Genomic DNA, 23,334 nt, shown 5'->3' with positions numbered 1-23,334 from the left:
AATATTATTTGAGCCCTGTGGGGCAATATACAAAAATGCAAATGAAATTACAAAATCAAAGGTATTAATATAAAAACGGGTACTTACTTAGTGGCCAAGAGCTCATTGTTCTCCAAGATAAGATTTTCAACCTCCTTGCCCATACCTGTAAAAATATCGCCAAATATTCATTCAACGTACATAAAAAAAACCTCATTAAAATCAGTCGATGTTTTGTATTGCTATAATTGTATTGCAATCGGCAAGTCATTGAACGCTGATGATTCATGTTCGCGATTCTTTATTATCTACGTATGACCCAGATAGTTTTAATTACACCCTTCCTATCTTAATGCACTGATTTATGCGAGATAAATAATTGTGTGAATAAATTTAAAATATCTGCAGCCTAATTTTAGTATTCCAAATACAATCTATTTATAGTATGTTGTCATAATAGTGACAAAAATAAATCTATGTACAGTTACAGGTAGTAGACACCAGATTTATTTTTTACGACGCAGATACTAAAATTATACTCCATTACTTATAGAACTGACGCATAAATGTTGTGTAGCTAAAGCCTAGCTAAACCCTTAGGCATTATTTAAGTTTCTCTTATAAATAAACAAATAATTCAACAATGAAAAAATATTTTGCCCTCTAAACATTGCTTTACATAGTTTTATGTGCGTATTGAATATGCGTAGATTATCAGGTCATCTGTCGTGACTTGCCACATGAAGGCTTTGTGATTCTGACAAGTGATAATCGTTATGACCGTAATTATATCCTACTAGCTGACCCGGAAACCTTTGTACCGCCTCGAAATCTATTTATCAAATATATTTCATATAAAATATAGCCTTGTTACTCGTGGATAATGCTTTCGAATGGTAAAAGAATTTTTAAAATCGGTCCAGTAGTTTTTGAGCCTATTCATTACAATCAAACAAACAAAGTTTTCCTCTTTATAATATTAGTATAGATGAATTGTTATAGAAAAGTACGTGTATTGAATATTTATCTATTTTTGTCATGCGCCACAATTTCCGTGCGTAAAATGTTTGACTATTTGTATGTTAACTACTTCGCTATTATTTATGATCTTGTCGAGTAAACATTGTGTTTACTCGGATCATTGTTGCATCATTAGCAGTCGTTCGATCTTCGGTGGCCTTATGAACAAAGACATCCGGAAGGGGTTCGCCACTAACCCTTACCTCCACAGCAAAAGCCCTGGAGCCCTATGGTGAAGTTTGCTCCAGGCCGCCCTCAGGTTTAGGGAAACACCCGCTTTTTTAATATTCTAATATTTTGGTTGCATTATAAAAATAAACAGGAGAATCAATTATCTGGCTAAAGACTTGTTTAGGCTGTTTACTAAAATACACGAACAAAATAAACATTCTTATGATATATTTACAACAATCCAATAATATTAGGAGAATAAATAAAAGGTACTTACCAAAATAGTTATCGTTAACTGGAATGCGTTGATGCAACGTTTAGTTAGAACGCATGAAAATAGAACAAATAGCATTAGTTTCGATAGAGTTAATATAGTAACAAAAAATACATACAAAACGTTATATAATACAAAAAAAAATTACATAATACAGACAACATTTTTAGGTAAATGTAATACAGTCGACAGCAGAAAATATGGCCTTAAAAAGTCGTAAAATGTATTTTTAATTGCTAATAGAGAACAGTTTGTTAAAAATGAAGAACTGTGTGGGATCTATTCAATATACGTGGATGGACCAGTTCGACGTTTCGTAATATCAAGTGGATCGGCTACAATACTCGGATTTATAAACGACTAGCTGACCCCGCCTACTTTGTACCGCCTCAAAATCTATTTATCAAATATATTTCATATAAAATGTAGCCTATGTTACTCGTAGATAATGTAGCTTTCGAATGGTGAAATAATTTTTAAAATCGGTCCAGTAGTTTTTAAGCCTATTCATTACAACCAAACAAACAAACAAAGTTTTCCTCTTTATAATATTAGTGTAGATGGAGAATGATGCCCGAATGGCGACCACTTTTAAGCAAAAGAAATACAAGGCATCCTGCGACCTAAAAAAAAGTAGGCGATGACACTAAGTAGTGGACTATCTCACTCTCATCACTATCTCTTAGAGCTCATAGTCTTCACCCTAAAGCTATTCGGTTATAAGAAAGTCGGTTAATAAGAATAGACGATTGTTCGGTTGTCCATTCTGAGTATTTCCGGAGGTATCTGTTACAGGTCGGTATGACGAATCTATCGCCGCGGACAGAAGACAAAACCGTCAACAAAACAAAATTGTTTCAACCTGAATCTCTTCATCGCAATTAATTAATATGTCTTCTAAGAGTTGGAAAGTAATCATTCTACAATCATAATTGAGTTTAAAAATCTAAGAATAAAAAACAAGCGTTTCTGCTTAACGATCGGAAAAAATCTCGCCTTAATTTTTAACAAAACTAAAACTTGGCCAACTTGATGTCATCATATTTAAATATATTAAATAATCTAGTAACGACTGAGCCTCATTTTCTGCTACTGAGCGTATACTATTATGCATATACAACACCAAATTAAATTACATAACCATATCTGATTATACTTAGATGTATATCATTATAATGTGGTCTGCCAGTTTTTTAACAATTCACAATATAGTGCTCTAATGGCGAATGTGTGGTTAGGTAACAATGAATTATGTATGTGGGCATTAAAAGTACAAATGACGATGCTGAGACCATTTACATGCAAGGCGTAAATTATATTACACATACAGCTACAATGCACCTCTGAACGGCTCTCGCCCGTAATTTTAAAGTTTTGCCGTTAATTTTAAAAATATGCCGTTAATTTAAAAAGTATGCCGTTAATTTTAAAAGTGTGCCGTTAAACTAAGTGTCTGGTTTATTTATATTTATAAAAAAAAATAACATTCCCTAAAAATGTATTATATTTTTTGGATATAATTTATCTGAAATTCAGTGCTTAGTTCTATCTTACCTGATGACGCATATTCCCCGGGATGTACCCAGCTCCCTGTGGATTCAATGATGAGATTGTTAAGTATTTTTCGTGTCTGCACTTAGAATTTTGATTTTACCGTTCGATACGTACAACACAAGCACGAATATAACTTAAAAAAAATGACATTTTAGTGTCTACTGCTTCAGACTGACATGGACGTTGAAAAGGGCGGTACATATCTTTGAAGAGGGCGCCACTGCACTATTACAACAAAATACCTTCAACGTTAAAATCGTAACGCCCCTTTGTTGTTTTAGTAATGTCAGTACAAAACCGCTTAATGTTCTACTACAGATCTAACAAGCAACATAAATCATGAGGTCATGATTGATAACATGTATCACACAACATATGGGAACGCGTGAATCTCCTACGTATAACTGTGCAGTGGAGTACATTATACCTGTGATATCAGCGCCTTCTTCTCCCTCGGCGATACTGGCATCGGTGTCGTGGAAGGCCAGCTCTTGGTATAGAGTGTTGGCGCTGCGTTTCTCGCTCTTGGTCTGTGATTTGCCGGAATTAGAGTTCAGAGGCGCCACTGGAGATGTCGCCTAAAATAGACAAGCAATACACGACACATTTAAAAACATTACCATTTTGTTTTCACACATTGAGATGTAGAATGCCTACAACTATTATTGCTGAATTACGTATAGATTTTCATTCTTTTTATAAAATACTAGCTGACCCGGCAAACTTTGTACCGCGTCAAAATCTATTTATCAAATATATTTCATATAAAATATATTACTCGTGGATAATGTACCTTTCGAATGGTGAAAGAATTTTTAAAATCGGTCCAGTTTTTGAAACTATTCATTACAATCAAACAAACAAACAAAGTTTTCCTCTTTATAATATTAGTATAGAAGTATAGACAAGTACCATACGAATATGTAGTCTATGATATTCAGAGGCTACTGCCGCCTATGGACATCGTGAGCCAACCTCAGATAACATTAGAGTCCTAACTGAGGTCGACTACAATTGCGTTACTACTCCTAAGGACTAAGTTAAACGCGTTAGATAAGAATCTATCCGTACCACACCCTTCAAACTTAACACAACAGCGCTGAACAATGCTGTTATGACATGATCAAATAATATTATTATTAGATATTTACGTGTCATACGAGTTTAATATATCTATAATATGTTTACAGACGAAATGAATGTTTCGTTACACACTAATCAATGCTGAAACGTTAATTTACTAACACCTCAATAATCCAACAGCACAAACACTTATAGGTAATCTCCGTACATTAGTAAGTAGTATAATGTACGAGCTATATTGGATTAAATCAACTTTGGTTAATATAATAATTTATCATGTGGTGTTTTAACGTTACTTTATATTAACTACATATAACGTAACGTGTACTATTCGTGCTATTCGTGTATATAATGCTTCCTAAAAATCCCTTGGCCAGTTTTTATATAGCAGTGACGAGGATGCAGTCCACCTTATTACTGTACCACTTATTAGTGGCAAGTGCCACCGAAGGGCTGCTACAGGTACTATGCTATCTCAAAGTTCAATGCCTCATTAAAATGTTTCGCATGTTAAAAGGCAGGAATAGATGTAAACGTTGTTCTTATGAATCGAACCGCGAGGGTTCATCTTTTAAAATGTCAAATGCTTACCAGAACGCCGTACATAATTTTGCAAAAAGACTTAAATTATAATACCAATATTATCACAAATCGAATAAATTCTATTTCAACGAAACTGTAAAAAAATAATGACAAATGAAAATGACAAACTGTCTTCATACTATTCAAGTAATGGATGTCAAACGACAAAACGTTATTGAAGTAAAATGAAAATGATATTAAATAACTTTTCACTCGCTATACTATTACTATTACTTTTCATGAGAGGAAATATAGCCATAAAATGTTACCAGTGCACGACGTTGCATGATCGGGGGTGTTTTTCACACGATCTGAACAAAGATTACTTGAAGCCTTGCGAGAACAGAAGGGATTTCGGCACTCCTGTATGTAGATCTCTGTCCCAAATACACTTCTTAACCTCGGACCACGACGTGATTATAGTAAGAGAGTGTGCGTACGTATACAAAGAGCCGTTGGGATGCGAACAATCCAAGTTCAGCGGAATACACTACTCATTATCCTGCGAGTGCAACGAAGACGGATGTAACAGATCAGCAATTCGACGAAAACACGCGATTCCTATTACCGTTTTTGTATTGGTGTTTTTGTTAAGTGTATAAGGTATAATATAATATGAATGAAACTAGTAACTACACTTTTCATTACGCAATGCACATGACCGTATATGTTATCCGGGCATTACAAACAGTGGCATTTCAAAATAACGCAGCTTGTTTACTGATAAACCCGGTCTAGTGTTTGAGGTCAATTACCACAATTGATTGATTGTAGCCGGCAACTGCCACGTGTTTTTGCTGCAGGTACCTACATAGTGAATTGAACACAAATTGCCGCCAAACTGTTTCATGCACCGCTCCCCTTATACCTACAGTTTAGTTCCAAGAAAATTCTCGCAAATACTACGGTGTCCTATGAATAAAACAGTATTGACGTCAATAGCGCCCTCGAGGGGTTTAATTATTTATAGGTAAAGGGTGACAATTACATAACCGATCGAAATTTTCCCTAAACATAAAAATAACACTGTTGCTTAAAATAAACTTATCGCAAGTAACTTGACGAAGATTTTTACGAAATTGTTGAAAACGACGAGTATTCAATTACCACTGTCGGCCATAATTAACTGTAACTTACCCTAAACAGGATCTAAGTCCAACCTGAGATGGACTATAGATGTGTATTACTCTTAAAACTAAACTGGATTGCATCATCTAAGTTTGTCTCCCTTACTACATCATTTAAACTAAAATTCAGTAGTGCTGAACACTGCTGTCATAAGTCTGAAATAGAAATAGTTAATGGTACCTCATGAGGTCATAAGTAGAAGTCGGGGTAGAACCCCACCACTATTAAAAATAGAAAATAATAAATGACATTACTCCAATGTATAAGTTTGTGAATTTTTCTAAAAATTTTTAATCAGTTTCGAATTAATAGTATACCTTTACAAGAAAGCAAATTACAATATATAAACAATTTTTCGTCACTCACCTGGCTTTGCTGCTTTATCGGATCAGTCTGGTGCGCACGCTCAACGGTCCTAACTGCTGCCAATTCCGATCCTAATAAAAACATATTATTTATTATATTTATGCAAATAAAATACCATATTCGAAGAATACGGGCTATGTTAATTGTTAAATTAAAAAGTAATTCGAAAACGCAAGTATAAATGATAATACCAATAGGAGGTGAGGAAGGCGAAGATGAGAGACTGACCGGGCTGCCAGGGATACTTTCAGTTTGCTCCACCATGTGAACAGAGCCTTCCAGTGATGCAAAACCAAATGAAATTGGACCTAAAGTAAGAAAGAACAGACTTAGAGCCTTTTTCGTGTCACGCGGGTTAGTGCCCGCGTGCGGTTCCGGTCCACGTGTGCGCCACTCGTATCCTATTGTTTTCTAAGTACTATTTCTGTCATGCAAGATACATGCGGGACACGGTACGGCGGTAAACTGACGCATGCGGGTAAAACACGCACGCAAACATAAACCCGCGTGACAAGAAAAAGGCTCTCAAGAGTGAAGCTGAAAACACTGCATTGTGAACTAAATAAGCTCGTTTTATCAGAGGGTTTCAGTTACTTTTTCTACTGGCAACATGTCAAGAATCTGAATCGGTATCATAATTAACCATTACAATAAGCAACATGAACAAAATGTTTTAAAACTATTAACATTACATATTTATTTTATTTACAAATTCAAATAAAAGTGTTTATTAGTAAAATATGTACAACTAAATTTTCACTACAGGTGTAGCAGAAATGTGTGGAAAGACAGAATTTAGCAGGAAGTTATTTTATTTCATCACTTTAAGCAGGAAGAATAGAACATTTGTTGCTGAAATAACAACTAAAGACATTGCTACCTAATGTACCAACGGTTACAAAAAAGTATAAAGAGGAGCACGTTGACACATATTTATGATCACTTAGCTACATTAATCTCAGAATTAATATACTTACCTACCCTTATATACGAGAAGAGTAAACTACCACACAAAGAGGTTTAAAAAACATTCTATTTACTCACACATATACAAGAAGGCGATATTGAAAGTAAGCAAGAAAAAGAGTGAAGCAGTTTACCACTAGATCTGCCCACAGGGTTGAGGCCAAGCCTACCGCGCACTTCACTTCTGTCGCTGGCCGTGCTGAGCAGAAGCTTGGTGCGCTCCATGTAGTCCATGTGCGTCTTGAAGAGCTCTGTGTAGCGTTCGTGCAGTTTCGCATACTCCTGTTCGTGGATTATGTTGTATGTTAATGATGTAGAAGCCATCGCTAACTACAACTTGTTACTTGTTAAACAATGATGTGTTTGAACTTTATGTTTTTTAATTTAGTTATAATGAAGTTTATTAAACTACTCTGAGTAAAACTAGTCTGTTAAGTCAAAAATTAGTTAATTATACTCTATACTTTCTATGGATTTTCTGGATAGCTTGGATGGTTTTTAGTGAGATGAAAAGTATACCTTCTTGAGTTCATTTTCTCTTTCTTCTAGTCTGCTCGCATGATCCAAGGAGTTCTTGTGTTTCAGTTCCAACATGCGCACTATGCTGTCTAGGGCCTCCAGCCTGGCAGTCAGATCTTTCTTTTCTCCTTCATAGTGGTCTTCAGCTTCTAGCAACTGTTAAACATATGCATTTTATGCAAAAAATACACAAACACTTAAGAAACTTAACCTAGTTTTAAAGTAAATCATTACGACATAATTAAGACTAAATTGGTGACTTAATTATGTGGTTCTTTCATTCATTTATATCACTATTACACTTTAAGAATTAATATTTGTTTCTATATTTATTATTTCGTTAATGTTTATTCATTGTATTGCACACATAATTATAAAATTTAAAGTAATGATTTTAAGCAAAAAACCTCAATGCTGTAGAAAAGACTATTAAAAATATTAATAATTCAACAATAATAAGGTTTAAGTAATTACACGAAGAAATAAAGTTTCGAGTATTTATCGTTGAACAAAACATACTTATTACATATAAATAGTATGAACATATAATTTAACATGTCAATGATTGTGCAGTTTCATAAACAAAGTTAATGAGTGCAGAGCACTTTGCATAAATAGTTGATAACAAGAGTGAAGCAATCTTAACTGTTGCCCTAAACTAAGATGCTGTAATATTATTTAAAAGTATTTTAATGAAGTACCTCGCTTACCTTGAGATTTAGATAGCAGAATGGATGACACATTGAAATGTTCAAACTAAAGTAACTTTACAACTTAAAAGTATTGCACAACAGTCAGAGTACACTAAACGTTTTATAGACTCAAAGATGAATGAACTACTGAGAATGCTTTATTTAGGCTGGCCTTGTACAGCAAAACAAAGGAAATCCAGCCAAGGTCCAAACACTGCAATGTAAAGTTAAAAACTGAACTCACCTTCTGTTCAGAGTGCTTCCTGGCCGCCTTCTCGCGCTCGTACTGCGTGACCAGTTGCTCGTTGTCCTCCCGCAGCAGCTCCAGCTCCACCTCATGCTCTTGGTTCGTTTGATAAGCAGAATCCAAACATTCCAGCACGTTCACTAGCAATGGCATCAACGTCTTCACCACATCCTCGTCGTAGCGGGCGATCATACGCTCGAACTCCTGGTAAATACTTCCTGCTAGCGACTGCACCTTCTCCGACATAACCACATGAGAATCTTCGTGGGAGCCGTATATGGTCTCGGAAGTGCCATAGCTACTGTTTGCGCTGTCGTCAAAATTCATAGTGGAAAATGCAATTGATGGATGTTGCTTCTACTTCTCCCAAGGGCGACTAGTGCATTTTACGCGAAAACATAGTCAGTTGCTTTTGTATACAGTGCACGGAACGCGATCGATGATCACTCAGAAGAATATTTTTCTGAGCATCCCGACTAAATACACGGATAGTAGCACGTAGATGATTTTAAAAATATGCAGTGAAAGATAGAAAAGAATGATGACTACGTTCACACCATTTGTTTGACTGACGTATTTTCGCTCTTCAATGCTACTACACGAAAAAAAATCTTCGATTAGCGATGGATTTTGAAGGAGTTTCCGGACATAAAAACTACTTCCGGCAACACATTTCTACTAAAGACCTGATAAAATTACACCTTTTATAAAATAAATATTGTCTAAAAATGAATTCATTGGAGTTAACTACGTAATACATAAATTATATTTATAAGTCATATAAACGAAACCATATGTAACTTTTCTGATTGGACGAACAATAAATGATGTCATTTGAGCAGGATATTATAATTTGGATACATGTATATACGTTTAGAATTTGTTAAAAGAAATAAGAATCTAAAAATAATTTATTAAAATTCTCTCAATAAACCGACCGCCTCTCTAACTATCACATTCGTTTAGACATTAATTCAATATTTATGTACTCGCCGAGTACAAACGAATAGGTATTCGCCATAATACACATTAATTCTGCTTTGCGCCGTGTCGGTTTTTAACGGTAACTTAGGAGTATACGTCTGTATTCATGATCGACCTTTACACAGTCCTCTTTGTTCGGCAAGTTATTCGACGGATTATTCGTGATATTATAAATTTGGTAACAATAATTCGCCAAGTACAAGTCAAACTCGTAAATAGCCTTCATTTGTGTCCGTATCATCAGTCATCATTTTTTATTTATTTTTATTCATTTTATTATTTTCAACAATACTTAGTTATATGACACAACAATAGATGGCGTTGCGGTGATAATGAATGATACTTAAATTTTCAAAAATACTTATTTATATGACACAGAAATAGATGTCATTGGGGTGATGATGTATGATGCGTAAACAACGTATAATAAAATTAAAATAACTATTATTTTATAGTCATTATTTGTATTTATTATAATATCAGTTATAGAATTAAACGGATTGTAAAAATTTCAGTCTTCCTAGTATGGTTTAACAATTAGATCGAAAGATGCCAAAGAATACTAGTTTGTTGTATGGATACCCCCTTTAATATTCAACTTTATTTTATTTTTAGTATTTGTTGTTATAGCGGCCACCATTATGCATCCTCTGTGAAACTTTCATGTGTCTATCTATTACGGTTCCGGAGACATAGCCCTTTGACAGACGGACAGACGGACAGACAGCGAAGTCTTAGTAATAGGGTTCCGTTTTTACCCCTTGGCAAGACGGGACTTCGTACCCACGGGCCTCTCATATGCCGCGTCTGCGTTTGCAATATGGGGGGGTGGGTAGGGATTATTCTGATCTCGAGGGTACCCTCTTTGCCCGGGCAAATTCTCAAGGGAGTGAATACTCCCCGGATTTTAAATATTCTTTCATAATAATATAATATTATTAAATAATATTATAATATAATGAGACAACATTAAAAATATACCAACCCCGCTGTTTAGCGGGGGGTACGGAACTCGGTCAGTTACCTAGCCAGCAGTCCCCCTCCTGATGGTCGGAGGGAGGAACCAACCCTGGGAGCTCCCGCGGGAGCGGCCACCCCTCAGGTAGTCGATTGTGAAGGGGTGCGAACCCCTTTAGGTGGGAGTGTGGTCCAGCCTCGGCCCGCTCGTACATCGACCGAGCGAGGCGAACCACAAACTCCTCCACGGACTGCATTTTAAGGTCGCGCTCAAACACGTCGTTCCTGAAGTAGCGACCCGCCCCCGCGATCGCTTGCAGGGCTAGGTTTTGCTGCCCCTGAAGACGCTCCCGTTCGACCTAGAGACCAACGCGTACCATGCCGGCGCCGCGTAGGTGAGTCGGGAACGAATGTAGGTCTTGTAGATACCTAGTTTCGTTCGTAACGGTAACCTGGATGTAAGCACCGGTCGGAGCATCGCTCGGGCCACTCGGGCCTGGTTTATCGAGTGCTCCACCTGCGGGGTCATACGCAACGAGCGATCGATGCTACATTCTAGGTATTTAACTTGGGTCTGCCAAGCCACATCCGTTCCCCGGAGACGTAGCGGCGACGGCATGATACGCTTGCGGCTGAAAAGTATTGCGACTATCTTACCGACGTTGACAGCCATGCGCCACTTATCAAGCCACATAGGTAATAGGTCGAGCAGGCGCTGCATCCTGGCGGCAGCTAGCTCTGCTCGGCGGGATGACGCGAAGTACGCACTGTCGTCTGCGAACAACGCGAGCATAACGTCCCGTTCCCATTCTTCCAGTTGACCGCGAAGGGTGGGAACGTCGTTGGTGTATAGCGAGTAGAGCCACGGCGAGAGGCAGCTTCCCTGCGGTACCCCCGCACATATGGGCCTAGAGTTTGAGGCGACGTCCTCAACCGAAATATAAAACTGCCGCTCACTTAAAAACGATGCTATCGACCGTGTCAGCCCCGCTGGGGCAGGTGTATCCATCATTATGCATATGAGCCCACTGTGCCATACACGGTCGAACGCCTTCTCGATATCGAGAAAGACGCCGACGGTGTGACGGCTGTAATTGAGCTCGGATGCCAAGTGATGGATAACCCGCGTGAGCTGTAGCGTTGTAGAGTGGCCGGCGCGGAATCCGAACTGCTCGTCCCTTATACTAAGGAACGGGCGCAGTCGTTTCAACGCCAGCCTCTCAAATAGCTTGGCTGTGGTTGACAGCAGGGTTATGGGGCGGGCTACCCGGGAGACGGCGGTCTTTCCCCGGTTTCGGGAGGACGATTACCTTCCCTAGTTTCCAGATGGTCGGGAAATGGCCGGTGCCGAGAATGCCGTTGTAGACCCGGGTCAAAGCGACCAGGGCCCCTCGGGACAGCATACCAAGCGCCAGGTTGGGGATCCCGTCGTGGCCTGGAGCCTTACGCCTGGGTAGGCGTGAGGCCGCCTTCCTTACCTCTGTGAGAGAGATAAACTCAATCCCTTCGAGTGCCGGTGTCGGATCCTTAAGGAAATCCCTTACTCTACCCTCTACCTGCTCATGGTGCGCGAAGACGTACGGTGCGGGTGGGTGCGGTGAGAATTGCACTTGCGTGTACTCCACAAGCACCTCCGCGCGGTCCTTTGCTGCGTGGAGCCACCGCCCCTCGCCATCTAGGAGGGGGGTGACGGGGAACTTAGCTCGAGTCAGCTGTCAGTTCAAATGGTGAAGTGACGTCTGCGTCTCGCTCGCCTGGTCGATCCTCATCTCCCAGGCGGCACCTCGCACCTTGGGTATGGAACTCTAAAATTCTTCTTCAAAAGGTTTGTCCTTTTTTCGTATATTTCATACTAATATTATAGGCAAACATAGCTTTGCACGTGTAAAGTTTTTTTCAGCAATAGGTTAGTTAAGACATTTTAACAGGTTTTTTTAACAGGTATATTGTGTATACTATACTGCTTCGGTAATTTATGGATTGTACTTATTAGGACTTAAGAAAAAAAGAGATTTAATTTAAAATTTCGTTCTTTTCAACTGATGGAAACATTGGCGGACGTAATGGTCCATTCAGATTTTTGTGACGAGTTCAAAAACGTGGCTTTATGAGAAGATTAACCAATAGTAAGTGGACAAAGCCAAAGAAAACGCTTTCATTGGTTCAAGAAAAAAGTATCTGTAAATTTTCTAAATCTCAATTTAGAAAATAAATTTTAAATTATTGGATCTTCCATAAAATATACATATTTTTTATGAAATAACCGAAAGGATATTTGTAATAATATAGGACCTATTTTAATTATTTATATTATTATAGTATTTAATAATATAAATAATTAAAATAGTATTATAGTATTTTTCAATTTGCTCTATTACGTGTTGTAGATAAATTTCTTGTTAATATATTTGGAGAATTTAATAATAAACAATCCTTTGATGTTATAATAGTGGAATCAAATGTAATAAATCTGTTTGCCTATTTTACTTAAAACTTTTTTTTATGAAATATAATTGCTATCATAGTGTCGTGACTCTTTGGTCGTGACGACTAATGTGCGCTGACCTTTATGTGTCTATCTTTTTATATGATAATTTAAATACAAATATAGCATAGAATCAATTGTTATTATTAAATCAAATTAAATATTTTTTTAAACTATTAAATACCTAACAGTACACTGTTTTAAATTGAAATGTTTCTTAGGTGTGTCCATTACGAGATAGGTTACTATACTCTTTGATTACGAGTATCCGAAACGTATCCTTTTTACTAGTGTTTACGTCACTGTCATTCATGTCAAGATAGTTGCAACATACGTGTTGCAGCGCATACATAGTTGTCAAATCTGCAAAATAGAGGAAGCGGGCACGTCAGTACTACTGAAATTAGAGCGAATAATTAAATTTATTATACGTGGACTGGGAGTTTTCTAAATGTGAGACTAATATTTGTTATTTTCCAATTAATCTCCAGAAATATTTTCATTTCTTTCAATGTAGATTATTATAGAATATAGACTACGTGACATACTATCAATGAAAACTTTTTACAGAATAATGTCTCCAAAAGGTTCGAGTATGCCTAGTCAAAAGTCAGTAATTTGGGCTTACTTGCTATGGCTAGTTGGTGGAATATTTGGACTTCATCACTTTTATTTGAGGAGAGATAGGCATGCCTTTGTGTGGTGGACTACTCTTGGGGGTTTCGGCATTGGCTGGTTGGGCGAAGTGTTCCGAATTCCACGCTATGTGAGGGACGCTAATGAAGACCCCAAATATATGCAGGATTTAGTTAACAGAATTTTACGAAACAAGAAGGTAAGTAGAAACTATGTTATATCAAAACACATGTCGTATTTTTATACTAAATATAAGTTCATTCTGAAAATTTACTACTTGCTACATTTGGGTTAACTTATCATTTTTTAGTAATTCTGCGAAATAATGTTAGCCACATTCATAGTCCATAGTCCATGTATGAACATGGTATGTGGGTTACTAGGTTAAGAATTCAATAATAGTGTCATATACATATTTATTTCTTTCCAGAACTTTTATAACTTGTTTTCTGTAGTAAGAATATAAATTCCAATGAATGTTTTGTACTATAAATTTTTTAATTTTAATTATTTGAAAATAGTTTTTTTTTGCATGTTTTTATCTACTTTTCCTCTCCGATAACAACCAGGTAACAATAATTTTGTTGTATGGAGCATTGCATGCATTATTTTGCCTCAATTGTATTAGAATCTTTTTATTCCTAATTTTACATCTCAAAATTGGTGAAAAATGTCTTAATAGGTTTGATTTTGTAACAAAATGGCAATAGCATATGCCTTTTTAATATCATAGCCACAATGCCATAAGCAAGATAAATTCAGCCTTACTAAATAACTACTGTTGTAGAAGGGCTCATATGTACATTCTACATGTGTACAATTGAACAAACATTGTTTTATCTTGATTAACTAGCCTCTTGAGTTAATATTTGTACAGTTTAAGTATTAAATTTCTTGGAAATGCAAATAACGTACCTCTTACGTGGATATAAGCTATTACTTTAAATCAAAAAATGTTTATAATTATTCTTGTTAGGGAACGTACCCATACTACGTGACCTATTTTTTAATATTTTTCGACCCCTCCCCCCCTTCGGTGACCACCCGTAGTATATGCTAAGACCCCTACCCCCTCCTCAAAATGTTACGTAGTATTGCGAATGTGATTTTTTTGTGAAGCTTTATACAGCCGATCATACAACAACATTATTGTATACGCCTGCAGCACGGATTCTCGTCGACTTGCTTGCTTGCGAGATTTCTCTCGATGAATTCGACTACGTAACAAAAACCTAAGCCCTCCCCCCCCCGCTCCTGTGATTTAGCGTAATATTTTAAAGACTTCCCTCCCTCCCCCTAAATGGGTCACATAGTATGGGTACGTTCCCTTAAAGTTAAAATGTAACTAAATAGGTACCTAATGACAAAAAATACATGAATTATAACACTATGGGTTCTTATGGTGGACAAATTGTACTAACAATCCTAGTCTAAATATATATAACTCAAAGGTGACTGACTGACATAGTGATCTATCAACGTACAGTAAACAAACCACTACAACGTACAACAAACCACTGGACGGATCGGGCTGAAATTTGGCATGCAGGTAGATGGTATGACGTAGGCATCCGCTAAGAAAGGATTTCGATCAATTCCAAACAGATAAAATAGGGGATGAAAATATTACTTAGTAACGCGATCGAAGCCACGGGCAAAAGCTCGTGTTAAATATAACATCAATGTTCTATGGTTTGTAAAACTAAAGAAAAATTTTGGAGAAATCAACACCAATTCTCCCAAGCATGCCTTCAAATTACTTCATTTCGTAATTTGTTTCACAAATTATAATACAGTGTAAACTCTATATAACGGCACTGAAGGGACTGTGCATTTTATGGCGTTATAGAGAGTGGTCGTTAAATGGAGAGAAGAAAAATCAGAATTAGAAAAAGAAAAAAAATATTTCAGTCTAGTGTTAGTAGTTATGTACATAAAAAAGAATCTTATTTGAACGCTATTGCGTGTAGTCTGTTATTTTTGTCTTGCTGACGTCTTTTGCTGCACCAGTAATTTTGTTGTATTTTTTTAATTATTTTATTCATATCTTCTGATATTGAGGCATCTTGGTGACAAAGGAAGTAATTTTCCAATAATTTTGTGCAAGCAATCCAATTTGTAAACAAAAGAACGAATTTCTTAGAAAGTTTCGTATGCATGATGCCGACAGTCGAGTTTATTGCGGGCTAGGATAATAAAGCGACAAAAGAACGTACACAGGTGCGCAGTTTTTACTAATTTTAGCAACTTAAAAGGTACTTTTTGTTTAATTGTGGTCGTTATTGAGAGTGGGTGTAATGCTATGTAGAGTGTATCATTGTATGGAATACAAACTAAACCAACTAAGCCAATTGTTTTCGACGTTTTAGAGAGTTTGTCGTTAAATCGAGTGACGTTACATGGAGTTTACACTGTATATTTGCACTTAATTTACATCATCGGTTGAAAGACAAACCTGACTAATATTTTGTAAACTGTACAAGAATGATTTCTACTTGGAATATTTAGAAAAATATAAAGTTGCAAATAGTAAGTATGCACATAATTTTTGGAGTGAAAATATTTGTGTCTTTTAAAATCATTTCAATCCAACAAGTATGTGAGTTGTGAAACTCGCCCTCTTGATCGAGAGGTCCATGGTTCCATCGCACCTCTGATTTTTCAAAGTTATATGAATATTTAGATTGTTTAAACGGCGAAATTTGGTTAGCGAGGTGGACTATGGCCTAGTCCTTCTCATTCTGAGCAGAGATCTTGAGCAGTGGGACAGTAGTGGGTTGATGATGATTAATCAGGTTTGCCTTTGAACCGTCAATATGGTACTTTATCACACTTAACTGCATTACTATCTGTTAGTAACTAATTAGCAATCGCAAATTACTAACTAACCACTTGCAAATTAATGTCTGTAGTAACTTGTCTTTTTTTATTTCAAGAATATCTACGAGTTGGGGCCTTGTCTGCTCAGGTACTGTAACTAATTTTGGTGCATGTGTTTACTGTTTCAGTTCTATGCTTTACCACTTTTGTATAAAAATGCTGAGTGTGTTGTGATTGTATCAATTTTCTGCTGCTGGGCACTGGTTGGTGTCTTTATGCACATGGAACAATGTTCTACCATATTATGGTGATGTGTTCTTTGGTAAGAGTACAGGTTTATGACGAAATTGTTGAAAAAAGTATTCGAGACAATTGGTTAATTCTGATAAGAGTAATGTAGCCATTTATTGTATGTGTATGCTTATCTGTGAGTGGAAACTAGTTTTTTCATTAAATTACTATAGTAATCACAATAAATAAATATTAAATTGCATTTGTTGCCTTCACATTTTATTCTAGAACTTTCATTTACTAAATAATACATACATATTTTTAAGTACATTTTTGATGTGATTGGCTCTCCCTTATCCCCAGTGTTCAGCAGAGGGATGTAAAAGGTTAGAGTTGCTACAGTACTTTGCATGTAAAGAGACTTGTTTTACTCTATTTTATGTTTTCGTGTTATCCTTACACTGGTTTGTATAATTGTATTACTAAAATTATATTGTTTTTGAAACTGCACTTGTGATGTTATGCTATATCAAACAGTGATATCCTTATTTACTACTTAATGATATTTGATGCATTTCTTTAGCCTCCATTCTCTATGAATCGCTTCACCGGAATGCTGATGGTTGGTTACACGTGGGGTCAAATGATGATGTGGGCGGTGCCTCCTATTGAAGTGTGGAACATCAACTTGCGGTACCTCAACTTCCTGATACCACTGGTAGCATCACTCGGTGAGTTTATTTTTGAATATAGTATCCAAATTGTTTCATACAATTCAATATTATTTAGTTCTTAATCATACGTAGACATATTCAATAAGAACCATAGTATTGCTCTTGATTTATGAGTGATTTACGAGTTAAAAGAATGGATTGTAAACAAATTTGAACGTATTTTGTTACTTTTACTGTGGCTTGATACAATAATGCTATCTCATGTATGATATCAGATTTGTCTATTAAGAATACTATATAGTGTTATTATTAAAACTATGCTAACAGTGTCATGCCGTATGTGGTTTTAATAGTAGCATAACAAGACAAATTTAAATTGAAAGTTGCCCTACTTTCAATTCTGAAAAACATTAGAATTCTCATTATAATTCATGGCTTAGGTGTATGGACGGTTGGCAACATTGGTCGTGAACAGGGCTCCCTCAAGTGGCCCTTGGTGGCTGCGTACATCACGTATCCCATTCGGTACTTCATATACGACGAGACCGTGTGGTTCACTCTGATGGTACTAGCAGCTGCTCTCGTGTTCGACACCTTCTCCAAGGAGTGGAGACGGAAACCGCGGAAACAGTATCACTGCGTTAAGTGAGTATTTTAACTAAATACCTGTTCCTCCCTATTCCTTTTCATTTCTTTGACGACCCGCATGGCGGAGCGGTTGCCATACCGGTCTGACGTGCAGAGGGTCATGGGTTTAAACCCCGATCAAACAGATATCTAAATGATGAATCTATATTTCGGTTTCTGGGTCTGGGTGTTTTTGTATTTGTCTATGGGTGTGTACATGGTACCCGTGACACAGGGATTACTAGTGTGGACCTGTGAGTGTAAAAAGCATTTTTTGTTTTTACATTTCTTGAGTGATCGCATACTTATGGCAATTATGGTGTGACCATAGGTTTATGCATTTTACAGACGTGCAGCGGTGCTCGGCATGTGTGCTTGCCTCTACCTGTCGTTGTGGTGCAGTTATCTGTACTTCTACGGTACAATAACGGACAGCGAAGGCGACGAGATTCCAGTGTACGAAGCGTTGCATCACTTCTTCACTAGTCCATGGTAATTTATTTGTTTCTTTTTAAATATTTTTCACTATTCAGTTTCTTAACATTGTTTATAAAGTATGTGTGTGAGTGTGCGCGTGTGTCTGTATGTGTATATGTATGTGTGTGAGGGTGTGTACGTGTGTGCGTGTTTGTACTATACAAAAATAATGTCTTACTTTTTAATTGAAATCCATCAAGCCATTTACACGAGGGGCTGCCAAATAATAAGACATACATACATACATACTCTACTCTGCAGTTAGATCAAAAGTAAATTGCACTTATGTTAATTCTTGTGTTGTAATAATTTGTAAGCCCTAATTGTAAGTACAAACAACAACAAGACAAGAACAAATCTTGTCTTGTTGTTGTTTGTACACGTATTGGAAATCGAATTTCCAATATCCCAGTAATATATAAGTCGTACATTGAGTAATCAACATTTTATTTTACATAGTATTTTTATACACATAATACAGTTCCAAATTCACACAATATCTAAAAACGATTTACCACTCTTTACCAGGTGGTTAGACGTGAAGCAGTGCCTCATCGACACATACTACTACGCACAGCACCACGGCTGGTATGAAGTCTGGAAGCAGATCATCGAACTCTCGGATCCTCATGGAGAGCAGAATGCTTATAAGGTACAATTTTTATTCTAAACTAGTAGTGCCTGCTGTTTCACCGGCGTTTGTAAAAAAAATTAACATGACCTACATATATAAAGAATTTTGTACTTTCATTAGAATGACAGTGGCACTATCTGTCGAAAATTGGTCGTATTAACCGAAAAATTTTCGTTGGCTCATGCACAACAATTTTGCTAAAGATCATCACATGGTTCGACTGTAGGGGCACCACAACCACACTTATTTTCGCCTTATAACAGCACAGAAGCAATGCTTTGTTCCGGTTTGTCATCTGAGACATTCCAACTTAGTCATTAGGGTTAGTAACACGTTGGTGGCTGATCTCAGATAGGACTTACATCTTATCTGGGGTTGATTACTGATGTCCGTGGCGGCGGCAACCACTTACAACCAGACAGACTGCATGCTCCTATGCTAATACCATATTATATATAAAAAGAACAAGTCTGGTGAAAATAATTAAAAAGCCTGACCTTAATAACTCAAGTTATAGATTTGGTGAGCCCTTCATCCTGATCAGGTAAATGACACATGGACATGAAGCATTTCAACAACAGTTATAGGAGTTTGTACTTATCTGTAGCCAACTTCTCTTAAGATTTGAATCCTATCTAGGGTTGATTACAGATGTCCAAAGGCGGCAGTGACTACTGATATTCAGATGGACAGCATGCTCATTTGTTACTTCTCAAATACAAAATAAATCTTGTTTCATAAACATTTGCTATTACGTATGCACCTCCATAGCTCCTCTATACTATACTATGAGGTGTATGTATGTTTGTATGTATGCATGTATGTATGTGTGTTAACATAGATCCGTGTGTATATAAAACGTCGTAACAATCTTCAGGTGTTGGGATTGGGCCCGGATGCGAGCCAGCAGGAGATCACGTCGACATGGCGTCGCCTGTCCCGCGAGAACCACCCAGACAAGGTGAAGGACGATCACCAGCGCCGCGCGGCTCAGGAACGCTTCATGGAGATACAGGAGGCCTACGAGATCCTCTCGAACAGCAAGCACAGGAGGAGCAGGCGCAACAAGAAGGACAACTCCGAACCGTTCACCAAGTCTCACTCGATGTAAGCTGATTGATTTATACTTAGGCCACTTAGTAAATAGGACGTAGTAGCTACTTTTGGAAGTATTCTATGTATAATAACAATGAATTAAAGATGTATGTTGTTAAAAATATGTGACACTTTTTTATAGATGATCCCTTCATATGGACGATCGCTATGTTTTATTTGTATGGGATTTAAATTTGTTCATAATTTGGAATATGTTCTGTCTTATTTGTCTGAATAATGGTGATTACTTGTCATGCATGTAACAAAATTATTAAATACATTCCCTTTACTTCATATAAAGACATTACAAGTAATAAAATGTATGCCAGCATTTCAGAGCTCCGGAGTGTATCTTTGGTTTAAATATATGGATTTGTGGTATTTTTCTTTATTTTTATATGAATTAATTTGATGTTAACTAAGGAGCCATTGAGTAGCAGTAAATACTGTAGATTTTTTCAGTCATGGGTCGAAAATAGATAATAACTACTTAAAGTTTATCGTTTAAATGTGCTTATTGTAGAGGATTTCTATACAGTCACATAGCATTTAGTGAATACGTTTTTTAGATCCAATTTTTTGAAGCCCTATATAAAATAAAAAGGAATTTATAAATGATTGTTTCTTTGGTTGAAGAAGATAACAAAACGATTTTAAGTTCTCCATTTGTGTTTTTTTGAATTGTAATCGAAAAAAATATTTTTTTATATATGGATCTGAAAACTTATTCATATGTACGTAAGCAATTACTACTTATACCAAATGTAAGTTATATAATTTATTTCTATGTGGTAACTAAATATATAATTAAATAGAGAGAAATCTTATTAGTAAACTTAGGGCGCATTCAAATTAGACGATTTTAGTTGCATTGCTGCTACCGGACAGTCTGACGGTTATCGTATTGCACAGGGCAGGTTGTTTAATTAAAATTATAAAGGTGATAGAACCCTCTTTGGTTTGATACCAACGGCACCACCGCCACCTATTTCTACCTAATAACAGCAGAGTTAAGCGCTGCTATGTTCTGGTTTCCAACGTAATCCAGCTTAGTCTACAGGGGTAGCGGCGCATTTGTGGCCGGTCTGGTCTTGTCTAGAGTTGATTACAGGTGTCCAGGGCGGCACTAACCACTTCTGCACTGTATACTCGCCTGCTAATCCTATATTATAAAAAAATACAAAATAGCTCCATGCGAAATATAATCGAGCTGTCTATGCTGATTTGAAAAAACACGACTGTCCCTGTACAGTACTAAGACCATCCTGCTGTCATGCGGCAGGCCGATTGAATCGTATAATTTAAAAGCGCTCTTACTACAGTACTAGTTATTTTATTTGCTAATTTATATGTAAACTACTCGAATATAGTTTGTACTATGACGTATATGAGTGTCGTAGTACTTACACCTGAGTCAACTTAACATTATGTATACTATACATATTTTCTTCATATAAGTTTGATCGACATCGTTTCAAGTTATTCGTTTTAAGAAAATAATATGTCATCAGCTTTGAGGCTATAGATAAAGAAATTAATATAGTATATATAGTATCACCTTGGAATATAGTATCAGCATATTATGTGTGCATAAGGAGCAGTTAATTAAAGCGCTGTTAATTGAAGGTCTTTGTATTATTTTTGTAAAAGCAAAAGTAACATTGTCTAAGTATATTTTACGGCTAAATCCTTGAACCGATTTTGATAAAATTTAATATGAAGATAGTTTAAACGCTGATGAATGTGGTTTTTTAAATAAAATAAAATAAAAGTCCTCGACATACATTGTCTAGGTCCAGATATAAATTGGACTTTAACGTTTCTAATTACATCAAAAATTCTGGATAAATAGACTGCACCTGCCATTTAACAAAACATATATGTATTGTTTCTTGTAGGATATACCTATCGAGCATTTATTTTTAGATTATTGTGGATAATATTGTTTTTAATTTGGGATGGTAGTCTCAATTATTTGTAGATGTGATGATGGCATAGAAAGTTTATTCTCGTTATTTCTATTATTTCTCGACTTTTCATGTGTAATTTCCTTCTTATAAGAATATATAAACCTATGTAAGTAATTTATAATGTTTGAACTGTAGTACTTATAAGTAATTTAATACTTATAGTAGTTTTTGTAATTTGTACTACTAGATCTACATTTAATGGGGTTAGTGATTTTTTTTAAAGTAGTAATATCGTAGTAATTAGAAGAAAGAATTCAAGAGAAGAAAGAATAGACTATAAATAAGAATCTTATAATAATATCTAACAATGCACATTTTTGAATTTATTTTATACAGACGGGCTTATGTTGAGTTGTTTAGACTGATTTGTTATATTTTATTTAATGAGCATTTCCTTATAGAGTTATTTATTATGATCCGTCCATTGTGTTTTATAGATCTTTGAATTTATTATGATTTATTAATAAATATAATATGATACTATTTGCCCCGGTCACAAATTTTGAGTCCTTAGCAATAGCTGCAATAGCTGCAATAGTTTATGTGCTGTAAAGCTGTAAATAAGTGTTATTATTGCAGTGACAGTGTAGTCTTTTGAAAATTGATGATTAAAGATTAAAATCCTATACAGACATCCAATTATATAAAATTAGAAATTAACCATCACTTATTAAAACAGCGAAGAAAAATGTGTTGGGCTATTGTGGTGTACTGAAAAAAAAAACCTTCAGAGGATTTAAGTTTCGTGACTGGCAGTATAAAAATATGTAAAAGCTTTGGTAGATAATTAATATAAGGGTGTAAGGTTTTATGATTGTAATTCGCATTTATATTACTTTTAAAAATATCTGTATTTATTTTAATATATGGTTTATTATGAATAAATCGTTTTTTTTATTTCCATAAAATGTTGCAAAACTGATGTTATTTAGGCAATATTTTAGGTGTACTGTTACTATATTCCATGAATACCTAAAATCATAAGAAAATATGTGACTAAGGTGGTACAACCTCACTATGACTGCCATGTGTCACTTCGTAAGCAGAAGTATTACTTATATTATACCCCTGGAAGTGACAACGCATCTTCACTTTCATTGGACTCCTATTAGAATCATTTAACATCTGATTGTATTCGTTTGTTTCAAATACAAAAGTTGCAT

At 36.1% G+C, this 23,334-nt stretch overlaps 2 protein-coding genes across 8 annotated transcripts in view; one reads left to right on the top strand and one right to left on the bottom strand.

Annotated features, from left to right (window-relative positions):
• The window catches only part of syd (JNK-interacting protein syd), a 40,934-nt gene extending 31,561 nt beyond the window's left edge, over window positions 1-9,373 (bottom strand). For 3 of the 7 annotated variants that reach the window (XM_073074664.1, XM_073074658.1, XM_073074659.1), the window contains exons 1-9: window positions 8,579-9,372; window positions 7,643-7,798; window positions 7,258-7,405; window positions 6,349-6,465; window positions 6,158-6,228; window positions 3,426-3,576; window positions 2,999-3,034; window positions 1,448-1,465; window positions 88-145 (exon numbers count right to left, since the gene is read on the bottom strand). In XM_073074664.1, coding sequence (XP_072930765.1) covers window positions 88-145; window positions 1,448-1,465; window positions 2,999-3,034; window positions 3,426-3,576; window positions 6,158-6,228; window positions 6,349-6,465; window positions 7,258-7,405; window positions 7,643-7,798; window positions 8,579-8,908 — 1,085 coding nt within the window. In that variant the 5' untranslated portion in view covers window positions 8,909-9,372. Of the gene's footprint in view, window positions 1-87; window positions 146-1,447; window positions 1,466-2,998; window positions 3,035-3,425; window positions 3,577-6,157; window positions 6,229-6,348; window positions 6,466-7,257; window positions 7,406-7,642; window positions 7,799-8,578 lie in introns of all 7 variants that reach the window. The other 4 variants (XM_073074663.1, XM_073074661.1, XM_073074660.1 and 1 more) reach the window with 4 other exon arrangements.
• Window positions 9,374-13,325: 3,952 nt separating this feature from the next.
• On the top strand, window positions 13,326-21,972 carry wus (TM2 and DnaJ domain-containing protein wurst). Its single transcript, XM_073074672.1, has 7 exons — window positions 13,326-13,460; window positions 13,578-13,842; window positions 17,278-17,425; window positions 17,809-18,013; window positions 18,344-18,487; window positions 19,001-19,124; window positions 19,984-21,972. Exons 2-7 carry the CDS (start codon window positions 13,582-13,584, stop codon window positions 20,215-20,217), a joined length of 1,116 nt encoding a protein of 371 aa, XP_072930773.1. The 5' UTR covers window positions 13,326-13,460; window positions 13,578-13,581; the 3' UTR covers window positions 20,218-21,972.
• Window positions 21,973-23,334: the final 1,362 nt, after the last annotated feature.

This window comes from Epargyreus clarus, unplaced genomic scaffold, assembly GCF_041222505.1.
Source record: "Epargyreus clarus isolate Ecla_fem2 unplaced genomic scaffold, WU_Ecla_fem_2.2 ptg000007l, whole genome shotgun sequence".
Taxonomy (NCBI): Eukaryota; Metazoa; Arthropoda; class Insecta; order Lepidoptera; family Hesperiidae; genus Epargyreus; species Epargyreus clarus.
Note: the sequence above shows the minus strand (reverse complement) of the source record. Positions and strands in the feature narration are given on the sequence as shown.

What these genes read in the sequence shown, in the direction of transcription:
- wus (XM_073074672.1), top strand. Translation starts at nt 13,582, where the DNA reads ATGTCTCCAAAAGGTTCGAGTATGCCTAGTCAAAAGTCAGTAATTTGG. An exon ending in GAATTTTACGAAACAAGAAG is followed by an intron (nt 13,843 to 17,277) that starts GTAAGTAGAAAC and finishes GCATTTCTTTAG; the next exon opens with CCTCCATTCTCTATGAATCG. An exon ending in CACTTCTTCACTAGTCCATG is followed by an intron (nt 18,488 to 19,000) that starts GTAATTTATTTG and finishes ACTCTTTACCAG; the next exon opens with GTGGTTAGACGTGAAGCAGT.